General features: G+C 41.7%; 1 protein-coding gene across 1 annotated transcript in view; it reads right to left on the bottom strand.

The window, feature by feature from the left end:
* TENM2 (teneurin transmembrane protein 2) overlaps positions 1 to 25,314 on the bottom strand; it is a 689,205-nt gene that overhangs the window by 266,006 nt on the left and 397,885 nt on the right. Inside the window, exon 4 of the mRNA XM_015141369.3 lies at positions 7,776 to 8,014. Within this exon, the coding sequence (XP_014996855.3) occupies positions 7,776 to 8,014 (239 nt within the window). The remainder of the gene's footprint in view (positions 1 to 7,775; positions 8,015 to 25,314) is intronic.

Here is a 25,314-nt window from a genome sequence, read left to right as displayed (position 1 = left end):
AAGTCACTATTTTGGGCATACTCTTCTCATTGGACCTGGCATAGGTGTGCAGTGGCTAGTACAACAATCACCATAGCTCCATTTAGTTGAGCTTCTATTGTGTGACAGGTACCACCATGTTCCACTGACTATAAGATTCAGAATTTTAAAAATACTTCCACAAGTCTGGGATCAGAATGCACCTTATAATTGGTGTTGTATTACAGGGCCTTTGTGACCTACCTATGCACATGGTTGTTACATCAATGTAGAATGCCTATGCCTATCTCTTTCCAAATATATAAAATAAAAATTACAAATGCTAAGAAATCACGGCATAGTTTAATTGACAACCTCTTTCCCCCTTAGGGATGCACAATGAGGGCATTTCTCATAATTGATGACATACTGGATTTGAAGAAGAGTTGCATGCATCTACCATTTCAATGAATGCTTGAGGCATCTTTACAAAGTAGGAATTCTCCCCATTTTTCTGATGAGGAAACTAAGGTGCAGAGATTTTAAATAGCAAGCCCATTGTTACATGGACTTTATGTATACAGGCCAGACTTCAAACACAGCCCTCTCTGACACCAAAGTCCATATACGTGCTTTCTATGACATCAAGCTGCTTCTTGTCTAATTACCAAGGCAAAGCAAGAACCTGAAGTTGTGTTCCAGGTGAAACACAGAATGAAATAACAGTAATTTACAGTCCATTAGAAGTTGTGCTCAGAATCCTCAATCAGGAAACCCCAAGCACAAATAAATGAACCAAGAAAAGACTTCAGAAATGGAGAATTTAAAGCACGCTGTGAAAGCTGAAGGGCCTGTTGGCTTGGCCACCACCCAAAGGAATCCAGTCAAATAAGTAGGGTGTGCGAAGAAGTCAACACTGATGTTCTAGCATCCTATTACTGCTTCTGGATGGATGACTGTTAGAGAGATCATTGTTACAGACAGAAAGTCCAGGGCAAGGCTTGAATGGTGATTCAGGGATAGTAGGTGGAGAACTCTCCATATTCATTTACTCAGTGTATACTCTGTGGAGGCATGAAGTCCTGGACTGGCAGACCCACTATTGTTTCCTTGGCGCCCTTGAGGTGCGCAGGGTTGTGGCACCTATCACTCCTCTCTGGTTCTGTATTATGATGTTCTACAAAGTCAAGATCAAAATCTGCTTCCTGGCTCTCATCGCCAGCATCTGCCCACAAGGGCGGGAAAGCCCTGCGTTGGCCAATTATCCTGATTTCTCATGGGAATCTTGGAGAGGAAAGCAAAGGCATCTCCCCACAGCTGCTGACCCTCCTGAAGCACTTCAAGTCCCCCAGATTGCACAAATATGTTTTTAAAGAGGTCACATCCTCTTCTGAAGCAGAGGGATCCATTTTTTCTGAATGTCAAACACGAGGTACAAATATTGCCACGTGGCCACTAGGTGATGGAGGCCTAGCTAATGAATGATGTAATTTTCTTTCCATAAATTGACAGGCCCTCTGAAATCAGATGTGCAGTTATGAAATGGCAGTCCCCCTGCCAAAGACTCACCAGTGTGTAAGCACTGACAGGACTTTATTATCAGGTTAAGAGCACATTAGCATATCTATTAGATAAGAAGTCTGCTACTAACACTGGCATAGATAATATAACTGGGTCTCCTGACTTACTTGTGGGCAGATCGCTTTTTCTCAGTTTGACCACCTGGGCCCTGGGAGTTGGGTGGAAATGTTATTTGCTGGACTGTTCAGATTTAATCATTAGCATTTTGCCCTTTAGATGTGGGAGGTAAGTACACAACTTGGAATTCATACAGGAGGATGAGGTTTCCCATCGCTCCAGATAGTCAAAGAGCAGTGAGTTGGAATGAGAGGGCTGACATTTTTCCTAGTCTGCGCCCCCACAAAAGATGCCAGGCAAGTGTACCATTCTCATCATTTTCTGTCATTTTCTTTATGTTTTCTCCAAACCTGCTCTGTTCAGTGAGATGAGAATACACAAAATAGCAGCAGAGAACGCAAGATTCATCAGCGTGAGTCTCAACATATCAATTTTCAAGTGTAGCAACTTTAAACACATGGTAGGCTTTTAGTTTCCATAGAAAATAATCTCTCATTGTTTTCAAAAGAAACTGAAAGCACCCCAAATTACCACACTTTTAACATCCTGACATGTTGATGGCCCGTGTTCTTTCCAGATCAAAGTCAGAGTGGCAGAAGACAGAGTGTTGAGCAGCTAACTTCAAACATAGTATTTCATATTTGGCAGGAATTACTGTAGTGAAAAAAGACAAGGTGACTTTCTAATATATATATATGTATTTTAGTTTGGCAGAGATCTGAAGAGCTAAGAACTAATTTAGGATGACATAAATGCTCTTATCTTTCTCTCTCCTGCCTTCCCTTCCCAACCCCATGAAGTGTCTTTGGCAGAAGCTCAGTGTATGTTGTGTATTGTTTTAGCTCAGGGGTGACAGTCTGAGTCCCATGTCACGCCGAACTCTTGTGTTGACTCTCGCTTTAGAATTTCTAAGATTATCTGGAGTTAAACAACAGAGTCACACATGAGAGGCATCTTTCTTCCTTGATGTGGGGTAGCCCCGCAAGAACTTTGATGCCTTTTAAGGAAACTAGATCTATTCCAATGTTAACCTAGGACAAGAAAGCAATGATGTCATACCATGACACAGCACTATTACCATCTGTTGGAAAATCTCAACAATGAAGGCATCAGAAACTGAGTAACTTCTAAAAACAGGTGATAATTTTCCAGAGGAACCTGGGATAATCAACGATTGAGGACAAATGAGTACTAGGCAAAATGGCCAGGCAATTCCACTCTATCCATGGATTGGAGCACTGTTTCAAGCAGTCTAGTTAAAAGCTATGCTTTCAGGATGAAGTGTCCTAAAATTCCTACTAAAATTTTCCTTGGAAAAATTTATCCTGTAGAAAGTATTTAAAGAGAAAAGTGACTTGCTTTTTCTACTTTTTGGTTTGGGCCAGAAAGTCAGCTGCAATTACTCATTATGAAATGGAGTTGCAGTATCAGAAAATGTCAGTCACCTGCTTCACTGACAGTGGACATATGGTTGGACTCTTAAAGACGGTTGGAAAGCAATTTTTTGTAATAAAGGTGTGACACCCTGAAAGGTATTCTTAGGAAATAAGTTGTAATGTAATCAAACAAGGGTTGACAAACTATGGCCTGTGGACCAAATCCAGGCTGCCACCTGTTTTTGTATGGCACATAACCTAAACAATGGGTTTACATTCTAAATGGCTGAAATTTTTTTAAAAGAAAATAATATTTCATAACACATGAAAGTACTTAAAAGTCAAAAACCAGGGGGCATAATTAAAGTTTTATGGCTGCACAGCCATGCCTGTTTGTTTACACACTGTCTATGGCTGTTTTTAACGTACAACAGCAGAGTTAAACAGTTGTCACTAAGTAGAACACGAACCAAAAATATTTAGTCTCCAACTTTTTGCAGAAAACGTTTGCTGACCTCTATAACATAAGACAACTGGAAAGCAGAAATATGAGGACCAATTATAATACTGAGGAGATTCAATATTCTATATTCTATAATATAGAATTGCTTCTATCCACTGAGTTAGAAGATGATTCAGGAAGGAGGAACCAATTACTCTACCTTGCTAAAGAGGGCAGAACTAGATAAGGTGAGTTAATGCTACTAATGGGACCATTTATTTCAGTTTCATACAGTATGTGAGAAACTGGTTAACTTCAATCTTGAGGAGAAAGGAGTGAAGAGAAAGACCTTCGATGAGACATCAAGAGACCAAGGGCCTAGTGCTTGCCCTGCAACTACCTACCTAGCCAGGAGACTTTAGACTCTCTGGGCCTCAGTGTCAGTGCTTGTCAAATGATCATAATATGCAGATTTTATGGGGATATGATTCAAATTGAATAGTTATATAAAAGTGCTTCAAATGGGCTGGGTACGGTGGCTCATGGCTGTAATTCTAGCAGTTTGGGAGGCTGAGGCGGGTAGATCACTTGAGACCAGGAGTTTGAGACCAGCCTGGCCAACATGGCAAAACCCCGTCTCTACTAAAAACACAAAAATTAGCTGGGCGTGGTGGTATAGGTCTGTAGTCTCAGCTATTTGGGAGGCTGAGGCATGAGAATCCCCTGAACCCGGGAGGCAGAAGTTGCGGTGAGCCGAGATCATGCCACTGCGCTCCAGCCTGGGCACCTGGGCAACAGAGTGAGGCTCTGTCTCAAAAACAAACAAACAAACAAAAAAAGTGCTTCAAATGGAAATGCTTCTAGTTCTAAGCAGGTAGAAGGTTCTAACTAGTGATTTTTATGCATACTATCAAGATAACACAACACATCTAGTATAAAATAGGTGAGGTTGGTTATAAAATACTTTGGTTACATGAATCAGAAACTTAGGGACTTCTGGTGGTGCAGGCAATGAAAGTACTTGAGCTGCCTAAAGAAGAAAGATACCTTCCTGAGAGGAAAGTCTCTTGCATTTCACAGAAAAGTTCTCCTAAACTAGTATCCTCCTAAACCAGTATTCCCACAAATAATTGTTTGTGCCAGGGTCTGAGTGATGCACAAAGTGGTCCCCTGGTGGTTTATGCAGCTTTTCAGAGTAATTTATTCCAGGATGTTTGTACACTGAGAGAATCTGGCACGGAGAGGGTCTGATGGAGGAGCATATCATAAAAGTTCTCTGACCCCAGCTGTGTGGGTGGGAACTGGGCATCTTTGCTGAATTGGTAAAGGCCTGGGTCTTCTAGTTTGCACAAGGGCTGGCATTCTGCTTTTACACTCACCCACGGGCCTGGATCTATGGAAGAACGTGTCAAGGGGCTGAGCTATTCCAAATTGCTCATTTCTGGAAAGTCTTCTTTCTTCGGGTTTGAACATGCAAGGATGATAATTTCACTTATTTGTCACAGTGCCTGGCAGGCCTGAACCCACTGTCTGTCCATAAGGGTCCTGAGGCTGATGCATCAATTTCAGGAGCTGTCATGTTCTAGTGGAATGCAGAGTCATGTGTGAACCAGAATGGATTCAGCCCTTAAAAGCGCCGGTCTCCTTAACAGGAGGGCCTCGGTTTTTATATTGTCTTTCTGCCCTTCCCTGATGGCTTGTTTTCCAGCTGGGCACAATCACTGGTTCTTCCAAAAGGCACTTTTCTCTGTGTTTGCAATGCACTGTTTATGCCCCTGCAGCTTGGTAAGTAATAATATACTGCTTTTCATCTTCAAAGTGATTTATACACATTAATTAATCCTCACCATACTTCTGAGTTTCTGCACGTAAATAATCATCCTGCTCCCATGATGTACTTAGGAAACCAAGACCCAGAAGGCAAACAAGTTTGCCAAGGCTAAGGAGAAAGGAGTCACTGGGGCCAAGATCAGCACTTCAGATCCTGACCCCTTACCATGCTTGCAGACCTGCCATCACCTCTGGAGAGTGGCTGAGAGTAGCCCTATAGCTGCATGCTCACTGCCATCACTGCAAGGTAAATTGGCCCATTATATCACTCATTTTGTGTCATAAACTATTTCCTGATACTCCAGGGTCAAAGCATAATCTTACCTAAAGAATACATAATAAGAAATGATGGATTATGAATTAATAAATGATGCTAAGATGCTCAGGTCCAGCTTCCAGCAGCCTGCAGACTGAAAATAAACATATTTCCTAATCTATCATTTACGAGTTACATACCTGATTAAAACATTAAACTCTCATTGTACGGTTTCCCATGTATATGATTGCCCTTACAGAAAGCTATTCTATTTTAACTATCAAGCCCCATAAATCAGGCAGTAGCTATCTACCTCTCTCCTGCAAGCAGAGTAGAAGGGGCACTGGGGACGCTATTGGCAGAGGCAGGCAGTACCTCAATTTCTGTAGCTGGGATCCCAGTGGTGCTCAGTGGCCCCACAGAACATTAGGCCTGAAAAGTAAGCGCATGAACCCTTTCTGAAGTTTCTGACACAAAGCCAAATCATGAAAAGACCCCGAAGGCACATTCAATTTGCTTCTATGGAGCCCCCTGAACAGACACCTGCGGAAGCACACAAAGCTACCTTTAGCAACACACAAGGGTCTACTCAAGTTATTCAACGGGGCAACAGATATCCTTCCGCCTTTCTCAGGTCAATCCATTACTTCATCCTTCATCAAGAGGTAAGTGAGAAGAAGACATGACTTGAAATTAGGGTTGGGTAGGTCTCAGGCCTCTGTTCCGGTATAGAGCTGTGATTTAGAGTGCAAGCTAGACTTTTGCAAAGCCCCAGATGAACACGGCACCTTTCCCTGGAGGGTCAGTTTTCTCACTTTGGGAGGGCATTCCTGAGAAATGCAACTGGTAAGGAATATAAATGCTTATTTTTCCATATTAAGACAATCATAGCTCTAGTGTGGAAGAAGGTGAAAAATTTATGTCAATTGTTGGTTTGTATTGGTGCCTTAGGCAGGGCCCCAGATCTGTAGGGGTGCACAGTCATGCCCCTTTGCCATCAGGCAAGCTTAGGAGAATGGGGCCAGTTCCTTCTTTGGCAGATACCATGCTTGCTGCCTGGGGATGAAGGAAAGTGTGGGAGCCCCCAGTGCTGAGCGAGAAGGGAGGGTTTATGCGGAGGGAAGGGGCAAGGCCAACACAGTCAGGGTTGCCTTTTCTTTTCTCTTAAATGGGAGGAGTTTCAGCATACGTGTTGGGAACTGTTTTGGAGTCAGCTTCATTGAGCTGGTGTTTTATGGGTTTGCTTTGCAACATGGCACAGCCAAACTGGGCCGGTCTCTCATAGCTGCCCTGAAACCAAGCCAGAACCATCAAGTGTTTCAAATAAACTTTAACAAACATCACCATGGCCTCTTCCTAAGCCAGGAGATCTGCCTTTGGCAGGCTCAACTGACAGAGCAGCAGCACTGGGGATCTTTGTTGGGGCCAGGAACTGTGAGCAGGCTTTGTGTGCAGCCCGAGAAGCTCTTATGCACGTGGCACCCTGCCTCTGGGCGCTCAGCATCTGCCACTTTCCGTGGTGACGCGGCTACACCCTATGGCTGTAAACCAACACCTCTGGCGTGCGGAGAAAGATACTCCAGCAACTTCACCTATGTGTCATACACTGAGTCACCAGAAGCCCCCTTGCCAGGAGAGGTGACCCTGATTCAGATTCAGCTGCCCATGGTGAGGAGAGAATTGAGGCTGAGAAGACAGACTGTGGAAGGGATATGGGCAAGGCCAAGTGTGTCTGGGTAATTCAATTCTGTATAAAGACCTGGATGGATGCTCCAGCCTGTCAGTCCTGTTTCTGTTCCACAGCTCTGAAAATAAGCTAGCTACTTTGGCTTTCTCTCGAATCAAGATGTTCTCAGGCATGCCAACCGCTATTCTTCAATTCGGTTTTTGGCTGAAGTTAACCAATGTTGCATACATCTCAAAGCACAGACCTGGGTTAAAATCCAAGGATGGAGAAAACTAGAAGGCCACTCCGAGAGTGAGGGATAGGTTTGCGGGAATGACAAGTCTCAGCTCATCTCCAAGAAAGGATATAGTAAGGATGCTTAATTTCTCTTCTGATGAATGTCATTTAGAAACATGAAGGAGAAACTCATCAGATTTAAGTAGATTTCAGGAGGGAAAAAATCACCTCCATCCATCACTCATTGTCACATCTTTCAGGAGCCAAGAAGCAAACTGTACAGACATCAGAGGGCCTCTAGATTCACAAGTCCATGGCCTCTCCCCCACGTTGTCACCCCCAGCGTTGCTGAATGAGGCCGCCCTGACTTACCTATGAAATACGCCAGCAAAATAGCCAAGAGGAGGGCCGCGGCGATGGCAGAGAGGGCGGCACATTTCCAGCTGCAGTACTTGGAGGGCTTCTTCAGCTTGAAAGCCTTCCTGGAGAAAGTATTCCTGGGCAGCAGGCGGGGTGGGGGCGTGTAAACCGTTCCTGAGGTCAAAGGGTATCCTGGGGAAGAGCTGCTAAACAACGGTGTGCTCCCCGAGGAGGTCTTGAAGAGGAAGTGCCTGCCAGGAAAAGGGAAACAGTCAGAGTGGCCATGGGTAGCCAAGGAGCAACCTTTAGCTGTTTTTCTTCCACCCTGCTCTATCTAATCCTAGCATAATCCTAGTTAACTAAGCTTACGCTGGAGTGAAGAAGGGGTGAACATTACATTCAATGATGACATAAATTAATTCCACAAATGTGCATAATTTGCTCCTTTCACATATGCATCTAGTTGTTATCTTCCACAACAACCTGCAAAACATTCAAAACAAATATGGAAACTGAATGACTGTCACCTCCTCAGAGATGATGCGGTTGAGGATGCTAAGCGTTTTCACATATCAGATACCCACTATTTAAAAAAAAAAAAACTTTTATTTTGGGTTCATGGATACACGTGCAGGTTTGTTATATAGGTATACTTGTGTCACTGGCATTTGATGTACAGATTATTTTGTCACCCAGGTAAAGAAAATGTGGCATATATACACCATGGAATATTATGCAGCCATGAAAATAAATGAGATCATGTCCTTTACAGGAACATGGATAGAGCTAGATACCTACTATTGAAAGGTACTTGAAATGTATTGTCACAACTATTGACAAACTAAATGTTTTAATATCTCCATTTTATTTTATTATGTTTTAAAATTTTTAATTTTTTCTTTCTGTAATCCAGATATATTCTTTTTTAAAATTTCAATAGTTTTGGGGGTACAGGTGTTTTCTGATTACATGGACAAGTTCTTTAGCGGTGATTTCTAAGATTTTGGTGCACCTGTCATCAGAGCAGTGTCCACTATACCTGATATGTAGCCTTTTATCCCTCGCCCCCTCCACCATTCCTTCCAAGTCTCCAAAGTTTATTATATTATTCTTATGCCTTTGCATCCTCATAGCTTAGCTCCCACTTATAAGTGAGAATATATGATGTTTGGTTTTCCGTTCCTGAGTTATTTCACTTAGAACAATGGCCTCCAGTTCCATCCAAGTTGCTGCAAAAGCCATTATTTCATTCCATTTTTATGGCAGAATATCTCCATTTTAGATGGGAGATATTAGGCTTGAAGACACCAAGCAACTGTCTGAGGACTGAGACCCAGAGCTCTGTCTTTTGATAAAACCTGTGTGCTTACATGTTACCCTACACTGTCTCACCCTTGTTGTTCTATTTTCACCTCCCCTGAAATCCTGATTCCTGTTCTGAGATGCCTTCTCCAGGTCATGTGATCATGATTAGTTCTTTGGAATCGTCTTTGCCTATCGATTGAATAGGTGTCCGTGTTAGCCAGAGCTGTGGTGTGACAACCACACCACAGAACCATATGGTAGAACAGGCAGTGCAGAAGAGGATATAGCTCCTCCTCAGGGTCAGGAGTCTGTCACTCCACGGGCACTTTAAGGAAGGACCATTAATTCTCTGACGATTCTTTCTTATACATGCCACTCCTAAGACTTCAAATGTGACTTGCTAGACCTTGTTTAAAACGATGATTTGTCTTCCAGGAAATATGTAGCGGGGTTTCAGGCAGGAGTTAAGTAAATGCTAGAGTCTGAGCAGCTGGAGGCCACGGTCTATGTCTTATTTTGTACCTTGTTTGTCCTATGTTCCCAGTACTCACATCGAGCCCAACATGCAGAGGGGGATTTTAGTGAATGAATGAGTGAATGAATGAATGAGTCCTCTCATTACCTTGTAGTTTTACTCAGCTGCAATTCTAAGGTTTCAAAATGTTACTACAGTTATTTCCTTTCTCTTCACCTCTTCGGTAGGTGCTACTTAGTTTATTGGCCACTTACAATGTGTCAGTTACGATGCTACATGTTTCACTTGCAACTAAACCTCACATTAACCCCAGGAGGTGGGTACTATTATTACCTCAATTTTACAGATGAGAAAACTGATGCTCGGAGTTGGTAAGCAGGGTCATTAGGGCTCAAGCTCTAGTCTGCCTGACTTAAAAAAAAATTTTATTTACATCCAGTTAGACCCTTTGGAAGCTCTAATCAGACCTACTACACCACACTGCCTTGCCTCTGGGGGCTAGCAGGCTTTCCCAGTGGGCTTCTAAGGCAGGATTGCTGTCATTACAAATATTTGTATCTTGGCTGCTTCCAGATAAAACCTTGAAAGTATTTTAATCCTTCACAGAGATCAAACAAACCCAATACGACTGACAATCATGTCAGAAAATGAGTATCTGATTAGTGAATTATTTAACACAGCTAACATTAAAATAAAGCTTAGAAGTTTGATTCCGTAACTAAGACTTTGGACTCCTTGTCCAACGGCTCTCTTTTAGTGCTCCATTTTAAAATGGTGTTTTGGAAGAGGAGGCAGTAAGCATGGTGTTCATGACAGCACTGTATCACAGGACAGACCTTGGTAGTCCTTCCTGGTCGTGCTATTTCCGACAAGTACCTGACACTGCTTTTGAGAACCTCCATCTCCTCATTTGTAAAACAGAGGTAATAAGAGTACAGGTACCTCATAACTGCTTACTGTGAGGATTGCAACACTGTGTAGGAAAAGCATCACTAATCCCATAATATCATGCAGGATTATGTAGCAAAAGCACTTAACCAAGGTGTGTCTCATAGTAAGTGTCAGCCCGTGTGAGTAGCTTTTAGTATTAATTCTTCAGAGCTACATAAGGAGCCTGAAATGTAGATTTTAATTTAAGGCTTGGCAAATGTTGAACAAACACCTGAAGAGTTCTCTAAGTCACTAAATAATAGTCTGCTGCCTTATAACAACACTAGAACATATCCACAGCAGAAAGCCAGGGTGACAGAGAAACCTCGGAATTTGATTTAGGACTCCTTCAAATTTATTTCTTACAGAATTCTCCCAGAGTGAGTGTTGAAAATAGGAAATCAAATGAAAACAAAGGAACGTAAAGGCATTGTAAGGAGTCACTAATGAGTGAGAACATACGAGTTCCAGTTCTCGCATCCTCAGTGATCTTGCCAATTTCTAGGGCTTCAGCCACCACTGATGGGTCTTGAGTCTCCAAAGCTCCATTTCTATCTAGCTCATGACTCCTTAGCTCCTGACCCACATCCCGTTGTGCATTGGGTAGCTTGTCTTCTACATTTCACAGCTATCTTGAACAAGTCACAACCAAACTCAGACTATATTCCTTTACACGCCCAAGTCCACCCCTCCTGGACTTGCTTTACTCCCAGTTACCCAAGGAACTTCCTCCTTTTCCCTTGCCTTTCCCCATCCAATAGCTTAACGAATTCCATCAATTTCATTTCTGAAAACCTCACCCACTAACCCCATCCTTTAGCCTTCCTGCCTTTTCCTTCCCAAGTCACAATGCCAGTGTGCTCTGGCTTACAAATCCATGGTTATCCTTCCATGCCTGAAAGGGGAGACCTAAGTTTCAACATGGAACCAGTCTCTCTACAACCACTACCCATTTTTGGACCCTTGTTTCTAATCAGTGTTCTCAGCTCCTGTGCACTCACGCTTCAGCCATACAAAAAGACACACTTTCTTTTAACAAGCCCACTCAGTTGAATCAAATGGCTTTTTCTGTTCTGTCTCACCTAACCCATCCTAGCTAACTCCTACCCAACTTCTAACCATCTACCTGGGGAATCTATTCTAACATGGCCCCCATCACTTTGTGCACTCACAAATCTATCTATCTGTCTATCTATCTATCTATCTATCTATCTATCTATCTATCTATCTACCTACCTACCTATCTATCTATCTATCTTAGATTCTATTTATAAATAGAAACTTATTTCTCCCATGATACGGTTATATCCTGGTGTTATTAATCTCTCTCTATATATATTATTTTAAATGTGTCTATCCCCAACCAGAATGTGAACTCCTGGACACTTGACCTGGTATATATTCCTTACTCCTGTTATCTCTAGAGTGGAAACATTAGTGCCTGGGTATCAGTCATATTTGTGGACAGAATAAATAACTTGAAAATAGAAATGTTTTAGCAACATGAGAGCAACATGGTGAAAATTAAGAAGTTTAAATTGGCTTTAATGTTATTTTTAATACTCATTTATAAGAAACATATAAGGCTATGATTATATCTTGCATATGGCACCTCTTCGTGAAATCCTAAAAATGTTCCCTTGACAATTTAGTCCATTTTCTACACTTTCTTCTAAAAATAAAGTCAGCTTAGGTCACATGTCATCAAACAAAGCACCCTTTCTCCCTGACAAAGGCTTCTAATAACATTGAGAATAAAATCAGGTGTCTTTCTCATGACCTACAACTCTGCATGATCTGCCCTCTGGCTACCTCTCCCACTGAAGCTTCCACCGCTGTCATCCTCCCTTACTCCATCCATCATATTGTCCTTTTACTGTTCCCATCATATCACATCTTCTTGCCTCAGGGTCTTTGCACTTACTGTTCCTTCTGCTTGGAAATATCTGCACAACTTGTTCCTTCAATCTCTGCTCTCATAGCACTTTCTCAGAGAGATCTTCCTGGACCCTTTCAATTTCTTTTACTATCTGCCCTGTCATAACTGCCTTATTTTTCTTCATTAAATGCATATGTATATTTGCATATTACATATTTTCTGTCCCCCTCATTAGAACTGAATTTCAATAAAGTTTAAAATAATTATTTTTTTCATGCTGTATCCTATCACCTAAAATAGAGCCTGGCTTACAGTGGGGGAACTCAAGAAATCTTTGTTAAATAAATAACTTACAACCTTTTCCAAGACCAAAATAATGAATGCTAAAAGAATAGTGCTGTGAACATTTTTAATTTTAAAATAGGCTCCTCCTGCCGTGTTGATGCCTGTTTGCCAAACAGATTTACAAGTTTGCATATGTACATGCAGGCAAGAGTCTATATTTACACATGCAAGGCCAGATCCCTCCACAGAAAAAACAACCTGCATACTTTTCAGCACTGCATAAGCCCTCGCAGGATGTATCTCTCAGGCCGCTCATTGGCACTGTGGTGTCTGTGATGATCGCAGCTAAAAGAAACCCGTTTAGTTATCATCTCCCTTCCTTCTAGTTTCTGGGGTTTAAAATGATTAAACAAAAAAACAATGATAAGTAGAATCCTATTTCTCCTATGATACAGTTACACCCTGGTGTCACTAATCTTTAGAAGATTAAATTCAGCAAACAAAAAGAGAAAGATTCGATAGAAGTGATCTTCAGACTGTGTCCCATAAATACCTGGAATTTGTACTGTTTTTAACGTAGTACTCAAGTGATCACCTGGTCCCAGGAATTTGTACTGTTTTTAATGCAGCCCTCAGTGTTAAAAACAGTACAAAATCCTGGGCCCTATCCAGGTATGAGGATAGGGTCTGGGAGTATATTGATTAAGAAGCTCCCTAGTGGCCTGGCACGGTGGCTCATGCCTGTAATCCCAGCACTTTGGGAGGCTGAGGCAGGCGAATCATTTGAGGTCAGGGATTCGAGACCAGCCTGGCCAACATGGTGAAATCCCATCTCTGTAAAAAATACAAAAAAAAGTAGCCAGGTGTGGTGGTGGGCACCTGTAATCCCAGCTACTTGGGAGGCTGAGGCAGGGGAATTACTTGAACCCAGGAGGCGGAGGTTGTAGTGAGCTGAGACCGTGCCATTGCACTCCAGACTGGACAACAAGAAGGAAACTCTATCTCAAAAAAAAAAAAAAAAAAAAAAAAAAAGGAAGCAAAGAAGCTCCCTGGCTGATTCTAGCGTACATTAACATTTAAGAAATTCTACCTGAATCATTTTTATGCCCTTCCAAATGCATCTTACTTGCAGAGGACACACCAGATTGTTAGCAGATATATATTTTTTAATGTAAGCTTTGAATGTGGGCATCTTTAGGTGAAGTTTCATGAAGTCTGCGACTCCCTTTCAAAAGATTCAGCAAAAAGATCTCTATCTCTTAAGCTCTATAAAAATAGATAAGGCAAATGTGGCAAAATGATAGCAATTGTTGAAACCAGGTGGTTATTCTCACATGGTACTATTCCAAGTTTTCTGTATGTTTGAACATTTTCATAACAAAAAATTGAAAAAAAAATGCAAGGTTTGATTCACCCAAGGATTTCAGTCACATGCTGCTAGAAAATCAAATAAAATGAAGCAAGACCCACAAGGTAATGGTCTGGCCAGATGGTCACAGGGAGGACCAAGAGGGCTTAGGGGACTTCTCCTGATTTTTCCCTGAACCGGCTATTAAGACAGCTTCTCCCCCTCAGGGGCCTGCTCATTGTGTTCAGATGAATCATTTGTGATGCCCCAACTGAACTTCTTCCCAGTGGTCGGTCATGGAAGTAGCTCAGCTCGGGACTCCAGGCGTCAGCAAAAATGTGTAGTTTCCAAATGCACTTGACATTTTTCAAGCACAACTCAATTGCTCTCAGAATTGGCCACTTGTGCCTTGGAAAGGAAAGGCAAATGAGGGGCCCCCAAAGTGCTGTCCTTGGAGTTTGCTAACACTCCAAGAGATAGAGAAAACCAGTCCTTGATGTCTTACAAAAAATAAAAGAGGAGCTCACACACTTCTTTCCCTTCCCAGTCATGTCATGGTGGGGGATGAGAGCTTTGGTCATAGCACCCAGCATTCTGTGAGGCACAGGTTAGGGGCTTGGGATGGAATAGTGAGGCAAAGGCTCTGTGTTCTCAGCTCTGTATCCTGCATTCCTGTGACTTCTTAAGAATACAGGGATCATCATTTCACCCTAAACTATCAATCTTTTTGGTAAATGTCATCACTTTTCCTCATGTGAAAACAAAACCATTTAATAAAAACTGAGAAGCACACCTAAAAGCTGAACAGCCATTCTCCCATATGCTTTACATGACAGCAAAGATATGGATTTCAGGCAGAATCTTGGTTAACCAGGCTTCTGCTTCAAATTGGCTTAGAAAATTAAGGGCATGCATTGTCTCTGATTAAACAATCATGAAAGATTTTAAAAAGAAACCTAACAAACAAAAAAACCTCATGCATAAGATCCATGCAAGAAGAGCCCCCACCAATCCAAAAGGCTGTGAATTTTTATTTTATTCTTATGATACAGAAGGAGCTTGACAAATCTAGAGTGGTAGCTTTGAGAAGCGGAGGCTGGCTAAGCTACCTGAGGCTCCAACAAAAGATTTCTTTTCTTTTTCTTGTTTTTCCCTTTTCTCTGAGTCAATCACGAGTAAACTTAGTCATTAACCTTAAATCACACCAAAGAAACAAACAAACACATACATAAAATTCCTTTACACCAAGTCCCATTTAGGTTGCAACCAAGGGGATCCCCTTATTTTCTGTTGTTTTGGCTTTATTCCCAGGGGAAAATCCTAGCAGGGCTGTGAAACAGAAATGTACTATACAAATAAGTGTGCTGCCTCAACTCCAAAGGTCAACGCTTTTTTTCTGTTTCTCTCTTCCTCTCTCTCTCACCCCCTATCCCACGATCTCATCACAGTGTACCACTCAGCTAACCAGGACAACTAATGACTAACAGAGCAGACCGACATGTTGTTCTTTGCTCACAAAGTCTGCAGCAGCAAGTGTTTTTGAAATACAGCAAAAGTCTTAAATGATCTCAACGTAGCACTGTGTGCAAAAGAGCAACTCTGGTTATCAGGGAAACCAGGTGTCGACTGTTGTTCTACCGAGAAAATTGACCTCCCCAGTAAATAAACTCACGGGTATTCAGAGGAGCGGATGAAAACATTGATACACAGCCCATTAATCCCTAAAATATTCTGACTATCATACATGCAGTGTCTGAAATTTGATAAAAAGCCAGGGGAAGGATAGAGGCACAAACACCCCAGGAACGGAGGCGTGGTGCTCAGTGAGGGAGATCAGGTGTGCACTAGAAAACTCCAGATTTCATTACATTTCACTGGTTCTGGCCATGCCCTTTGAAGCATCAGGTTTATTGTCTCTAAAAGAGTAAGTTTAATAAAGAGGCAGCCTATAAAGGGTACTGTAGCATGTAAAGTTACTGTAATTAGGTTTTCAGGAGTTATAATAAAACATTTAGCTGGAGAGAGGTTAAATAACCACCACCCTTTCCGGCACCATTAATATACTCTCCAATATGAAAAGGAATGGTGCCGGTTGAGGCAAAATTCAAGGGGCAGGGTCCTGAGACAGACAGAGACAGAGACATGGAACGTGGAGAGAAAGCAAGAACAGAAGGAGAGAAGCATAGAGGATGAGGTGAAAGAAGAGATAACGAGAAAAATGATGGATACTGTGCCACTGAGCCCTACTTGAGTAGCAAAAGTAGGTGATTGCTTAAGCGTTCTGTGTTTATTTTCCTGTTTGCAAATATAAAATGTACACATTACAAAAAAAAAAGCATATGATTTTTTTTTTTCCCCCAAGACGAAGTCTTGCTTTGTCACCCAGGCTGGAGTGCAGTGGCCTGATCTCAACTCACTGCAACCTCCACCTGCCAGTTCAAGTGATTCTCCTGCCTCAGCCTCCCAAGTCGCTGGGATTACAAGCATGTGCCACCATGCCTGGCTAATTTTTGTATTTTTAGTAGAGACGGGGTTTCACCATGTTGGCCAGGCTGGTCTCAAACCCCTGACCTCGTGATCCACCATTCTCAGTCTCCCAAAGTGCTAGGATTACAGGCGTGAGCCACCGCACTGGGTCAAGTATATAAATTTTAAAAATAGAAAGTAAACGTCTCCTATACTTTAGAGATAGATTGGTAAACATCTGGTGTTTGTAGTCAGAAGACTTCTTTTTCTACATAGAAACATTTCTTTGTTGTCATCATCATGATTATTATTCATTTAATTATTTAAGAAATCCAATAGGATGGTACCTAGAAGGCAGTTTTAAGTCTGCAAATTCTAGACTTAGACAACCAGGGTTTGCATCCTGGCTCCTATATTTATCACTGTGTGATCTTGGACAAGTTACTTAACCTTGCTAGGAGGCTGAGAATGATAGTCGCTACTTCATGGGCTTGTTAGGGGGATTGGGTGAGTTTATTTGTGAAATGCTTAGCATTGAGATTGACATCCAGTGAATGGTCAATAAATGCAGATATTAATGGCTTGAGGGCAGGAGCCATGTACAGTATATTTTAGCCTTTACTAAATCTCCTTGACCTAGCATAGCGCCCAGCTGATTTAAAATATGTGTTGAATGAATGAGTTGTTCTAATTAGCCTGGTGATTGGAGAATTGCAGGCACCCCCATCCACTGTCCCCTAGGAAGAGAAGGGACTAGGGATGTGACTAATGTGCCTCTTCTCTTCTTCCAGTTGAGAATTTATGCTTAGGTTGAGAAGTGAATTGTTTCCTTTAAAATAGGACTTAAAATTTTTAAAATTCTTACTTCTCAAGTTTGAAAAACAAGAAGCCAATAATCCAATTAGTGTAGTCAAAAGTCCCTTTTATATCATAGTTCCCTAAGCTTCGACTCAAGCCAGTCTGATTCAGGAAAAAATAGGCTTTCAATGTTTCTCATCCCTGAACCTTGCAGCTCATAGGGGACTGCCACTACATTTGCATATGCCATGAACAACAGGAAAATCCTCTGTTTTGCCCTCTTCAAAATTTTGCAGCCGTACCAAAAATATTCACAGCTGGAATAATTAGCAACTCAATTTATTGCCTTCCGTTTTCTAAATAGAAGCTTCAACTCTTGATATTTAAATAGTGTCACACTGTGATATAACATAGCATTTTTTCATGGTAAAACTTTTTTTTTTTTCCTCCATGAAATGATATACTGCTCAGTGTGACAGGCAAGGTCTCTCGAGGTCACTAAAGAAACCTGGTGTTTTGTGAGCAAATCCATTTCAGAGTCTTTGGATGAAATGAAGAGTCTTTTTTTTTTTTTTTCTTTTTTCCCCTCTGGAGTTGTTAACTTGGTGACTTTTTTCAAGTTAATTGGTAAGAGTCTTGATACAGTAGGGGAAAAAAAAACAAAGACGTCTGACTTTGACTTCAGATTTGACCTTGAATTCGCTATGCACTATCATATGGGAGTGTCCAGACAGCCATTCCGAATGGACTTATATTTGTGTTCACCAGCAGTTAGAGGTGGATGAAGAAAAAATGCACACCCTCAGACACAGCCAAGGAGCAGGATGATTTCTCCCATCGCGTTTAGTGTCTGGACCACTCAGACAGTCAGACGATGTTCAGGCTGGAATGACCCTCTGGGTATGTCCCTATATCATATTCTGCTTCATGTGATTACATTTGTTTTTGTCTTGTTTCTTAAGTCAAATTACAAAGCCAGGCTCTCTCTCTTTTGTTTTCTGGTATCTTTCCTTGTTCATAGTAGGTGCTCAAAAAGTCTGCTGAAGGAATTCACTAATTATGGTAGAGGGGAAAATGAACGGGCTTGGAGCCAGGTGCACCTGGACTCAAATCTCAACTCCACCAGGAGCTGCATGACGTGGGGAAAGCTAGGTATTCTCCCTGGGCCTCGGATGCCTCCTCTTAAAAAAATAGAGACAACAGCAATACTTACATCCCAGAACTATCGGAAGGGTTGAAAGAGAACATGAATACAATCTGAGAGCACAGAAGCGGGCCCACAGGAAGTGTTTAATACATGTGTGTACTGCATTGCCTCCACCTCTGCAATGAACACAATATCTCGAATATGAAATCACTGCCCAGCCAGTATTTATTGAGCATGGAATATGTATCACATGGTGCTAGATGCTTGGATGCATTGATGAATAAGTCCTTATCCTCATAGGAAATTTCCAATCTGAGAGACGGAACAAATAAACAGAACTCACATCCAGGTAAACAATAAATACGTGAAATGCTTTCAAAATGTCAGAAGTACCATGGGATTGAGGAGAAGTCTGAGGATAAGAAGTAATTGACCATATGAAGAATGGTATAAAAGAGCATCCCAGGAAGCAGAAACAGCATGTGCTAAGTCCCTGGGGTGAGAAAGACCGAATTTTTGAGGATGTGAAAGAAGGGCAATGTGATCCGGGCCAGTGGCAGGAAGAAAAGTATTCACAGCTTGAAGGCATGGGATCTGGATTTTTGTTTTTTGTTTTTTTTTGTCTGAAACAGAGCTTCACTCTTGTTGCCCAGGCTGGAGTGCAGTGGTGCGATCTCTGCTCACTGCAACCTCCGCCTTCTGGGTTCAAGCAATTATCCTGCCTCAGCCTCCCCAGTAGCTGGGATTACAGGCACACGCCACCATGCCCGGCTAATTTTTGTATTTTTAGTAGAGACAAGGTTTTGCCATGTTGGCCAGGCTGGTCTTGAACTCCTGACCTCAGGTGATCCACCTTTAATCCCAAAGTGCTGGGATTAAAGGCGTAAGCCACCATGCCCGGCCAAGGGGATCTGGATTTAGACCAAGTACAAAGGGTTCTAACTATGCCATCTCTTTGAGTTAACGAAGCACATTTAGGAACATTCTATCTGAAAATTACTAGGATAGGAGAGACTCCTGAGGAATTCAGCACAGGCCTTTGTGATGAAAGAGCTCAGCTGTCTTCTTTGACTTCTGCCTTGAGGGTTTTGGTTTTTGTTCAGAATATTCTAGCCAGCCCTCAATATTACACCTATTACCCTGTCTACATTTGGATATAGGTAGGCATCCCAAGTTTAGCATGACCAAAACACAACTTTTGATTTCCACTCCAAACTTCTCTTCTCCTCCAGGCTTCACTGATATCAGTTACAGATGTCATCACTTCTCTAGTTGTGCAGGAGCCACCCCCAGGAATGGGAAATATATTGCATGCAGGAAGTATATTTGAATGTGCTCTTGGGAAGACCATGTGTGAAGGAGTGAAGGAAGCAGACCTCCCTGGGTGGGGATGGAGGGGAGCTGAATTGTGATCTGTTGCAGAGGGGCCTATGGCGATTCCATGGAAAGCTCTGGAGCAGGGACGGCTCTGCTGAGTTGTTCCAATTTGGGCAAAGGAGGCTGGGCTTTCATATCCTACTCAGATCAGTCACTGGATTTGGACTGTTCCCAGAGGAGGTCCCTGGAAGAGGTGGCTCTCCTCTGCTGAAGGTCAATCTCAGGGAGGGACTTGGCTGAGCTCTGTTGGCTGCCAACATTACCAGCAACTGCAAGGACACCTGCTCCAGTCCTGAAGGGTGACATCTGGGTGGGCACCATGCCATCTACCTCACTAGGCTTTGCCATGGTTCCTGCCCTTCTCTCACACCCAGTCCATCATCAGTTGATTTCCTCTCTGCCTCCAACACATCCCCGTCCTTTTCTTACCACTCACACCTCTACATCACCTTGCACCTGGCCTGCTGCACACAGCAATCTTTAAAGAGGTCTCCCTCTTTCCACTTTGCCCTTGACACTCCTTCTCCCCATAGGAGTCAGTCATTTCCTACAAACATAAATCAAAACATATTTCAAATCTTCCCATTTCCTTACACTTAGAAGTTATCCTGCTCCGCATCATGGCCTACAAGGTGTCTTGTGATGGTCGAGGTCATCTCTTCCTAACCTCTCCAGGCCCTGCTCCCAAGGCACCTGCCATCCTCTTTCTGTTCCTTAAGGAGGCCAAGCTCCTCCCCACATCCAGGTAGTCACACTGTGTTTCCCTCAGTCTGGAAACTTCTCTCCTCCTCTCCTTCTCTCTTCTCATTGCATGGCTCCTCTTTCTCAGGTCTTTCAAGTCTATCCTCAAAGTTCACTTCCTCAGAAAGGCTTTCTTGATCAGCCTTTCCCATCCTAGCATCTTGCATCCTACCTTGTCCAATGTTATAGCTGGAAACAGTCCACATCCAGAGATGGGGGTGGAATACAAAGGCCTATTTACCTCACCCTGCATTGAGATATCTCATTTAACATGCATCACCTTGGGCAGCTATCTCCTTCCTTCCTTGTTTGTCACATGCTTTTCCCAATGGCATGCACATTCCAGGAGGGCCAGGATTTCATCTTCTTCCTCACCATTGTATCTATTAATCAATCATTGTATCTATTAATCAAATCACATGTACTGGGTATTTTGCATTGTGACTTTTAGGTTAACCCTTTCAAGGAATGTTTTGAGGATAGACTTTTTTTTTTTTTTTTTTTTTCCTGGCACCTTTGTAGGAGAAGACTGGAGCAAGAGACTGGTTCTGTAGCCTGACTATCTTGCTGTGTCTCACTTGAGTAGACGTTTTATACACAGGGTGACACGCTGATCCTCCGGCTATTTTCTCTAATTAATTAATTAATTTTTTAAATGAACTCTTTTTTTTTAAATACTTTAAGTTCTAGGGTACATGTGCACAACATGCAGGTTTGTTACATATGTATGCATGTGCCATGTTGGTGTGCTGCACCCATTAACTCGTCATTTACGTTAGAAGGTAAAATTCACATGATACAAAATTAACCATTTCTAAGTGCACAATTCAGTGGCATTTAGAGCATTCACAGTGTTTAAATTCTGCCTCTATTTAAGTTCCAAAACATTTTCATCGCCCCCCAAAAACCCTCAGATTCCCCCCAAAATCTATTAAACAGTAACTCGCCATTCCTTCACTCTCTCATTCGCAGCTCCTGGCAACCACTAATTTGGCTTCTGTCTCTATGGATTTGCCTATTCTGGATATGTCATATAAATGGACTCATACGATATGTGACCTTTTGTGTCTGGCTTCTTTTCACTTAGCCTAATGTTTTCAAGTTCATCCCCATTGTAGCATGTATCGGTACTTCATTCCTTTTATAGTGGAATACTGTTTCCTTTCCTTTTGTGTGTGTGTGTGTGTGTGTGTGTGTTTGTGTGTGTGTGTGTATGCTTTTTCTTTATTCATTCATCCATTGATGAACATTCGGGTTGTTTCCGCTTTTTGACTATTGTAAATAGTACTGCTACAAACCCTGGTGTGAAAATGTCTGTTTGAGCACCTGCTTTCAAATCTTTGGGGGTTATCCCTAGAAAAGGAATTGCTGGATCATAGGGGTGCCTCAGTACACTTTGTGTTGCTATTAAGGAGTCCCTGAGACTGGGTAATTTACAAAGAAAAGGTGTTTATTTGGCTCCTGATTCTGCAGGCCGTAATAGAAGCCGTGCATCAGCATATGCTTCTGGTAAGGACCTCAGGAAGCTTCCAATCATGGCAGAGGGGAAGGGGAGCTGGCGTCACATGGCAAGAGAGGGACAAAGAGAGCAGGAGGCATCAGGCTTTTCTAAAATAATCAGATCTTGCAGGAACTAATAGAGCGAGAACTCACTCATTACTGGGAGGAAGGCACCAAGTTGATCATGAGAGATCCACCCCCATGACCCAAACACTTCCCACCAGGCCCCACCTCCAACATTGGGGATCACATTCCAACATGAGACATGGAGAAGACAAACATCCTAACTATATAATATGGTAATAAAATGGTTAATTTTTGAGAAACTTCTAGCTGTTTTCTAAATGTAGAAAATGATAATCAACATTGAACTCTTCAGGAAGCTCAAATTCTGGTTGACAGTAAACATTTTGCCAGTCTCTTTGCATCCTATCCATATCCTGAGCTTGTTTTTGAAAACTGTTAATGAATTACAAAACAAGAAGTATCACCAAGGAGCCAGGTGGCAGCAGTAGTAGAAAGAGTCAAAATATTTCATACCTTAGTAAATGTCTTAGCATCTCCAAGTCAGCAGGCTCTCATTTCAGGAAAGAGCTTTCAGGGAGAGCCTAGTGGGGTTTACATTCTAGGAAAGCTATCTATCCATGACATTTTTTTTTCTGTTTTATTGGAAGTATTCTATAAAGTATTTAGAAGAACTCATACATCAGCTTAAGTTCTTCAATTTTTTATATATTCACTTGTCTTATTTTAATATGTGATAGATAATACTTTTCTTTTTTCCCTTTTAACTTTTGTTTTAGGTTGAAGGGTACATGTGCAGGTTTGTTATGTAGGTAAACTCATGTCATGGGGGTTTGGTGTACAGGTTATTTTGTCACCCAGCTTCTAAGCATTGTACCTAGTAGGCATTTTTTCTTCTGATCCTCTCTCTTCTCCCCACCCTCCACCCTCAAGTAGGACCCAGTGTCTGTTGTTTCCCTTTTTCTGTCCACATGTTCTCTTCTCATCATTTAGCTCCCACTTATAAGTAAAATCATGTGGTATTTGGTTTTCTGTTCCTGTGTTAGTTTGCTAAGGATAATGGTCTCTAGCTCCATCCATGTTCCCACAAAAGACATGACCTCATTTTTTTATGGCTGCGTAGTATTCCATGGTGTATATGTACCACATCTTCTTTATCTAGTCTACTGTTGATGGGCATTGGGTTGATTCCATATCTTCGCTATTGTGAATAGTGCTGCAATGAACATACATGTGCATCATCTTTACAGTAGAATAATTTATATTCATTTGGGTATATACCCAATAATATCCATTAAATTTTTAAACAAAAGTTTTTATTGTTAGCCTACACTCTAAGCGCTGTATTATAAACAGTACTTTTGTACCAAGCCCAAATATTGCCTGACTTGATAATTGAGTTTGGGTATAAATTCATTTTAAAAATTTATGCTGAGAGAAAAATTATGTTTTATTTTAGAAGGCAAGATCACAAAGTCCTTCCCAGTAAGGGCTTGAAAAAATTCTGGCTTTTCTACTTCTGTCATAAGATCAGAGAGGATCTGAATCTGAAATACAACATCTTAAAATGTGCTTTTTGGATCAACAAGTATATTTGTATATTGCTAGTGTTAGATAAAGAGAGGGTTCCATGATATTTGGGAAATGGAAAAAACAGAATTTAGAAGATTACTGCAGATCTTCACAAACCTAATATTTAAATATAATAAATATCCCAGTACTCTACACGATTTATTATTCCAGTTGTTTTTGTAAGTTTTATACCAAACTTCTCAGCCTTAAAACTGGTATTCCACAGCATCCCTCATTTGAGAAACGAAGTTCTAATTCATTTCTCTCTGTTTCTAGATCAGTATCCTAAGGCCCAGAAAGAAGTGAACAAACAACCAACCAACCAACCAAAAAATCCAGTAGTGGTTATTTTTGTAGGTGCTCAAGATGCATTTGCTGGGTAGATGAAGCAAATAAGCAAGGAAAGAAAGAAGAGAAAGAGGAAGGTATATAAATGGTGTAAAAATTAACGGGGACAGACAAAGTATTATATGGGATTTCTTCAAGGCAGAGGAAGGAAAATAAAATGATTTATCTGAATTCTTGTATAGCTACCGACAATTCTTAAGTCATCAAAACAATTCTAAATATAGGGGCTGGCAGAGGTGAAAGAAAACAAAAGAAAAATAAAGCTGCCACTCCTTTTTGCTTATTATAGATTTGCTCCTCTCACATCAAATGTGTATAGTAATTTCAAGTATTTAAGTTTGGGGCACTGTTGCTTCCCCCCCCCCCCAAATAAACAGTGGTCATCTCTATTGCTATCTATTTTCCCACCTGAATTTACATCAGACTCTTTGAGGCATGAGCAAATAGAAGAAGACCTATCGACGTATTTACTCACATTTCTTTGTATGTGTAATAGCCGTAGGTATGATATTTTCTTCTTATTTAGAACTCTTCATTAAATGACACAAGAACTCTTCAGGGATATTAATTAAGCTTTATGGCAACCCCTGTGACATGTCTGCCTGCCTACATATATCTGTTGGATACTCAGAAAGGAATGTTGTGCAGAAGTGTGCCATTTAAGTGTGTTTGTAGGCCAGCCACATACCCAATGACAATGCACAGAACAGATCCATACATTTCAGTCGTCCAAAAAAAAAAAATGCCATTAAGAAAGGTAACCATCATTTAGTATCAACACATAAATATCGCCATGGCACTTAATATACTCTAAGGCAGACCCTGCAGCATCCCTATCACAAAACAAGTCCCAGGGCAGCAGGCTCTGAAAGCTGGGTTTCCTTGAAAGGTTCCTAGTTTCTTAAATGCTGGGTTTCCTAGGGCCCCAGGCAAAGCTTTTTAAAAATGCAAGTGTCAAGGAAAACTGTCATGCAGGTTTGCCTTAAGTACCTGAAATGCTTGTCACTGCCATCTTGGAAGTATTGATGAAGATACAGTTGGACAAGCCGAGGCATGGTAAATTGAAATTTGCCTGACAGGGAGGTGGCATGTTAGACTAAAAGGCAGGTGCCCACCTTCAGGCATTTGCTTTGCAAGTGGCAGAATTAAACAAAACCTAAAGGCAAGTCTGGTAGTGGGGAGGCTGCCTTTCCAGACATCTTGAAGGCTTGGACTTGAACTGAGCTCCTTTCTGGCTCTCAGGTTTTGCTTGACAAGAAGTTAAGTGGTTACGTGAAAAACAAAGCAATGTCTGCATTTCTGTGGAGGGAAGTGAGGAAGGAGGGGAAGAGAATTGATAGGGAGGAGGAACAAGGA

Source organism: Macaca mulatta, chromosome 6 (assembly GCF_049350105.2).
Source record: "Macaca mulatta isolate MMU2019108-1 chromosome 6, T2T-MMU8v2.0, whole genome shotgun sequence".
NCBI classification, from domain to species: domain Eukaryota; kingdom Metazoa; phylum Chordata; class Mammalia; order Primates; family Cercopithecidae; genus Macaca; species Macaca mulatta.
This window is presented reverse-complemented; position numbering and strand designations above follow the sequence as displayed.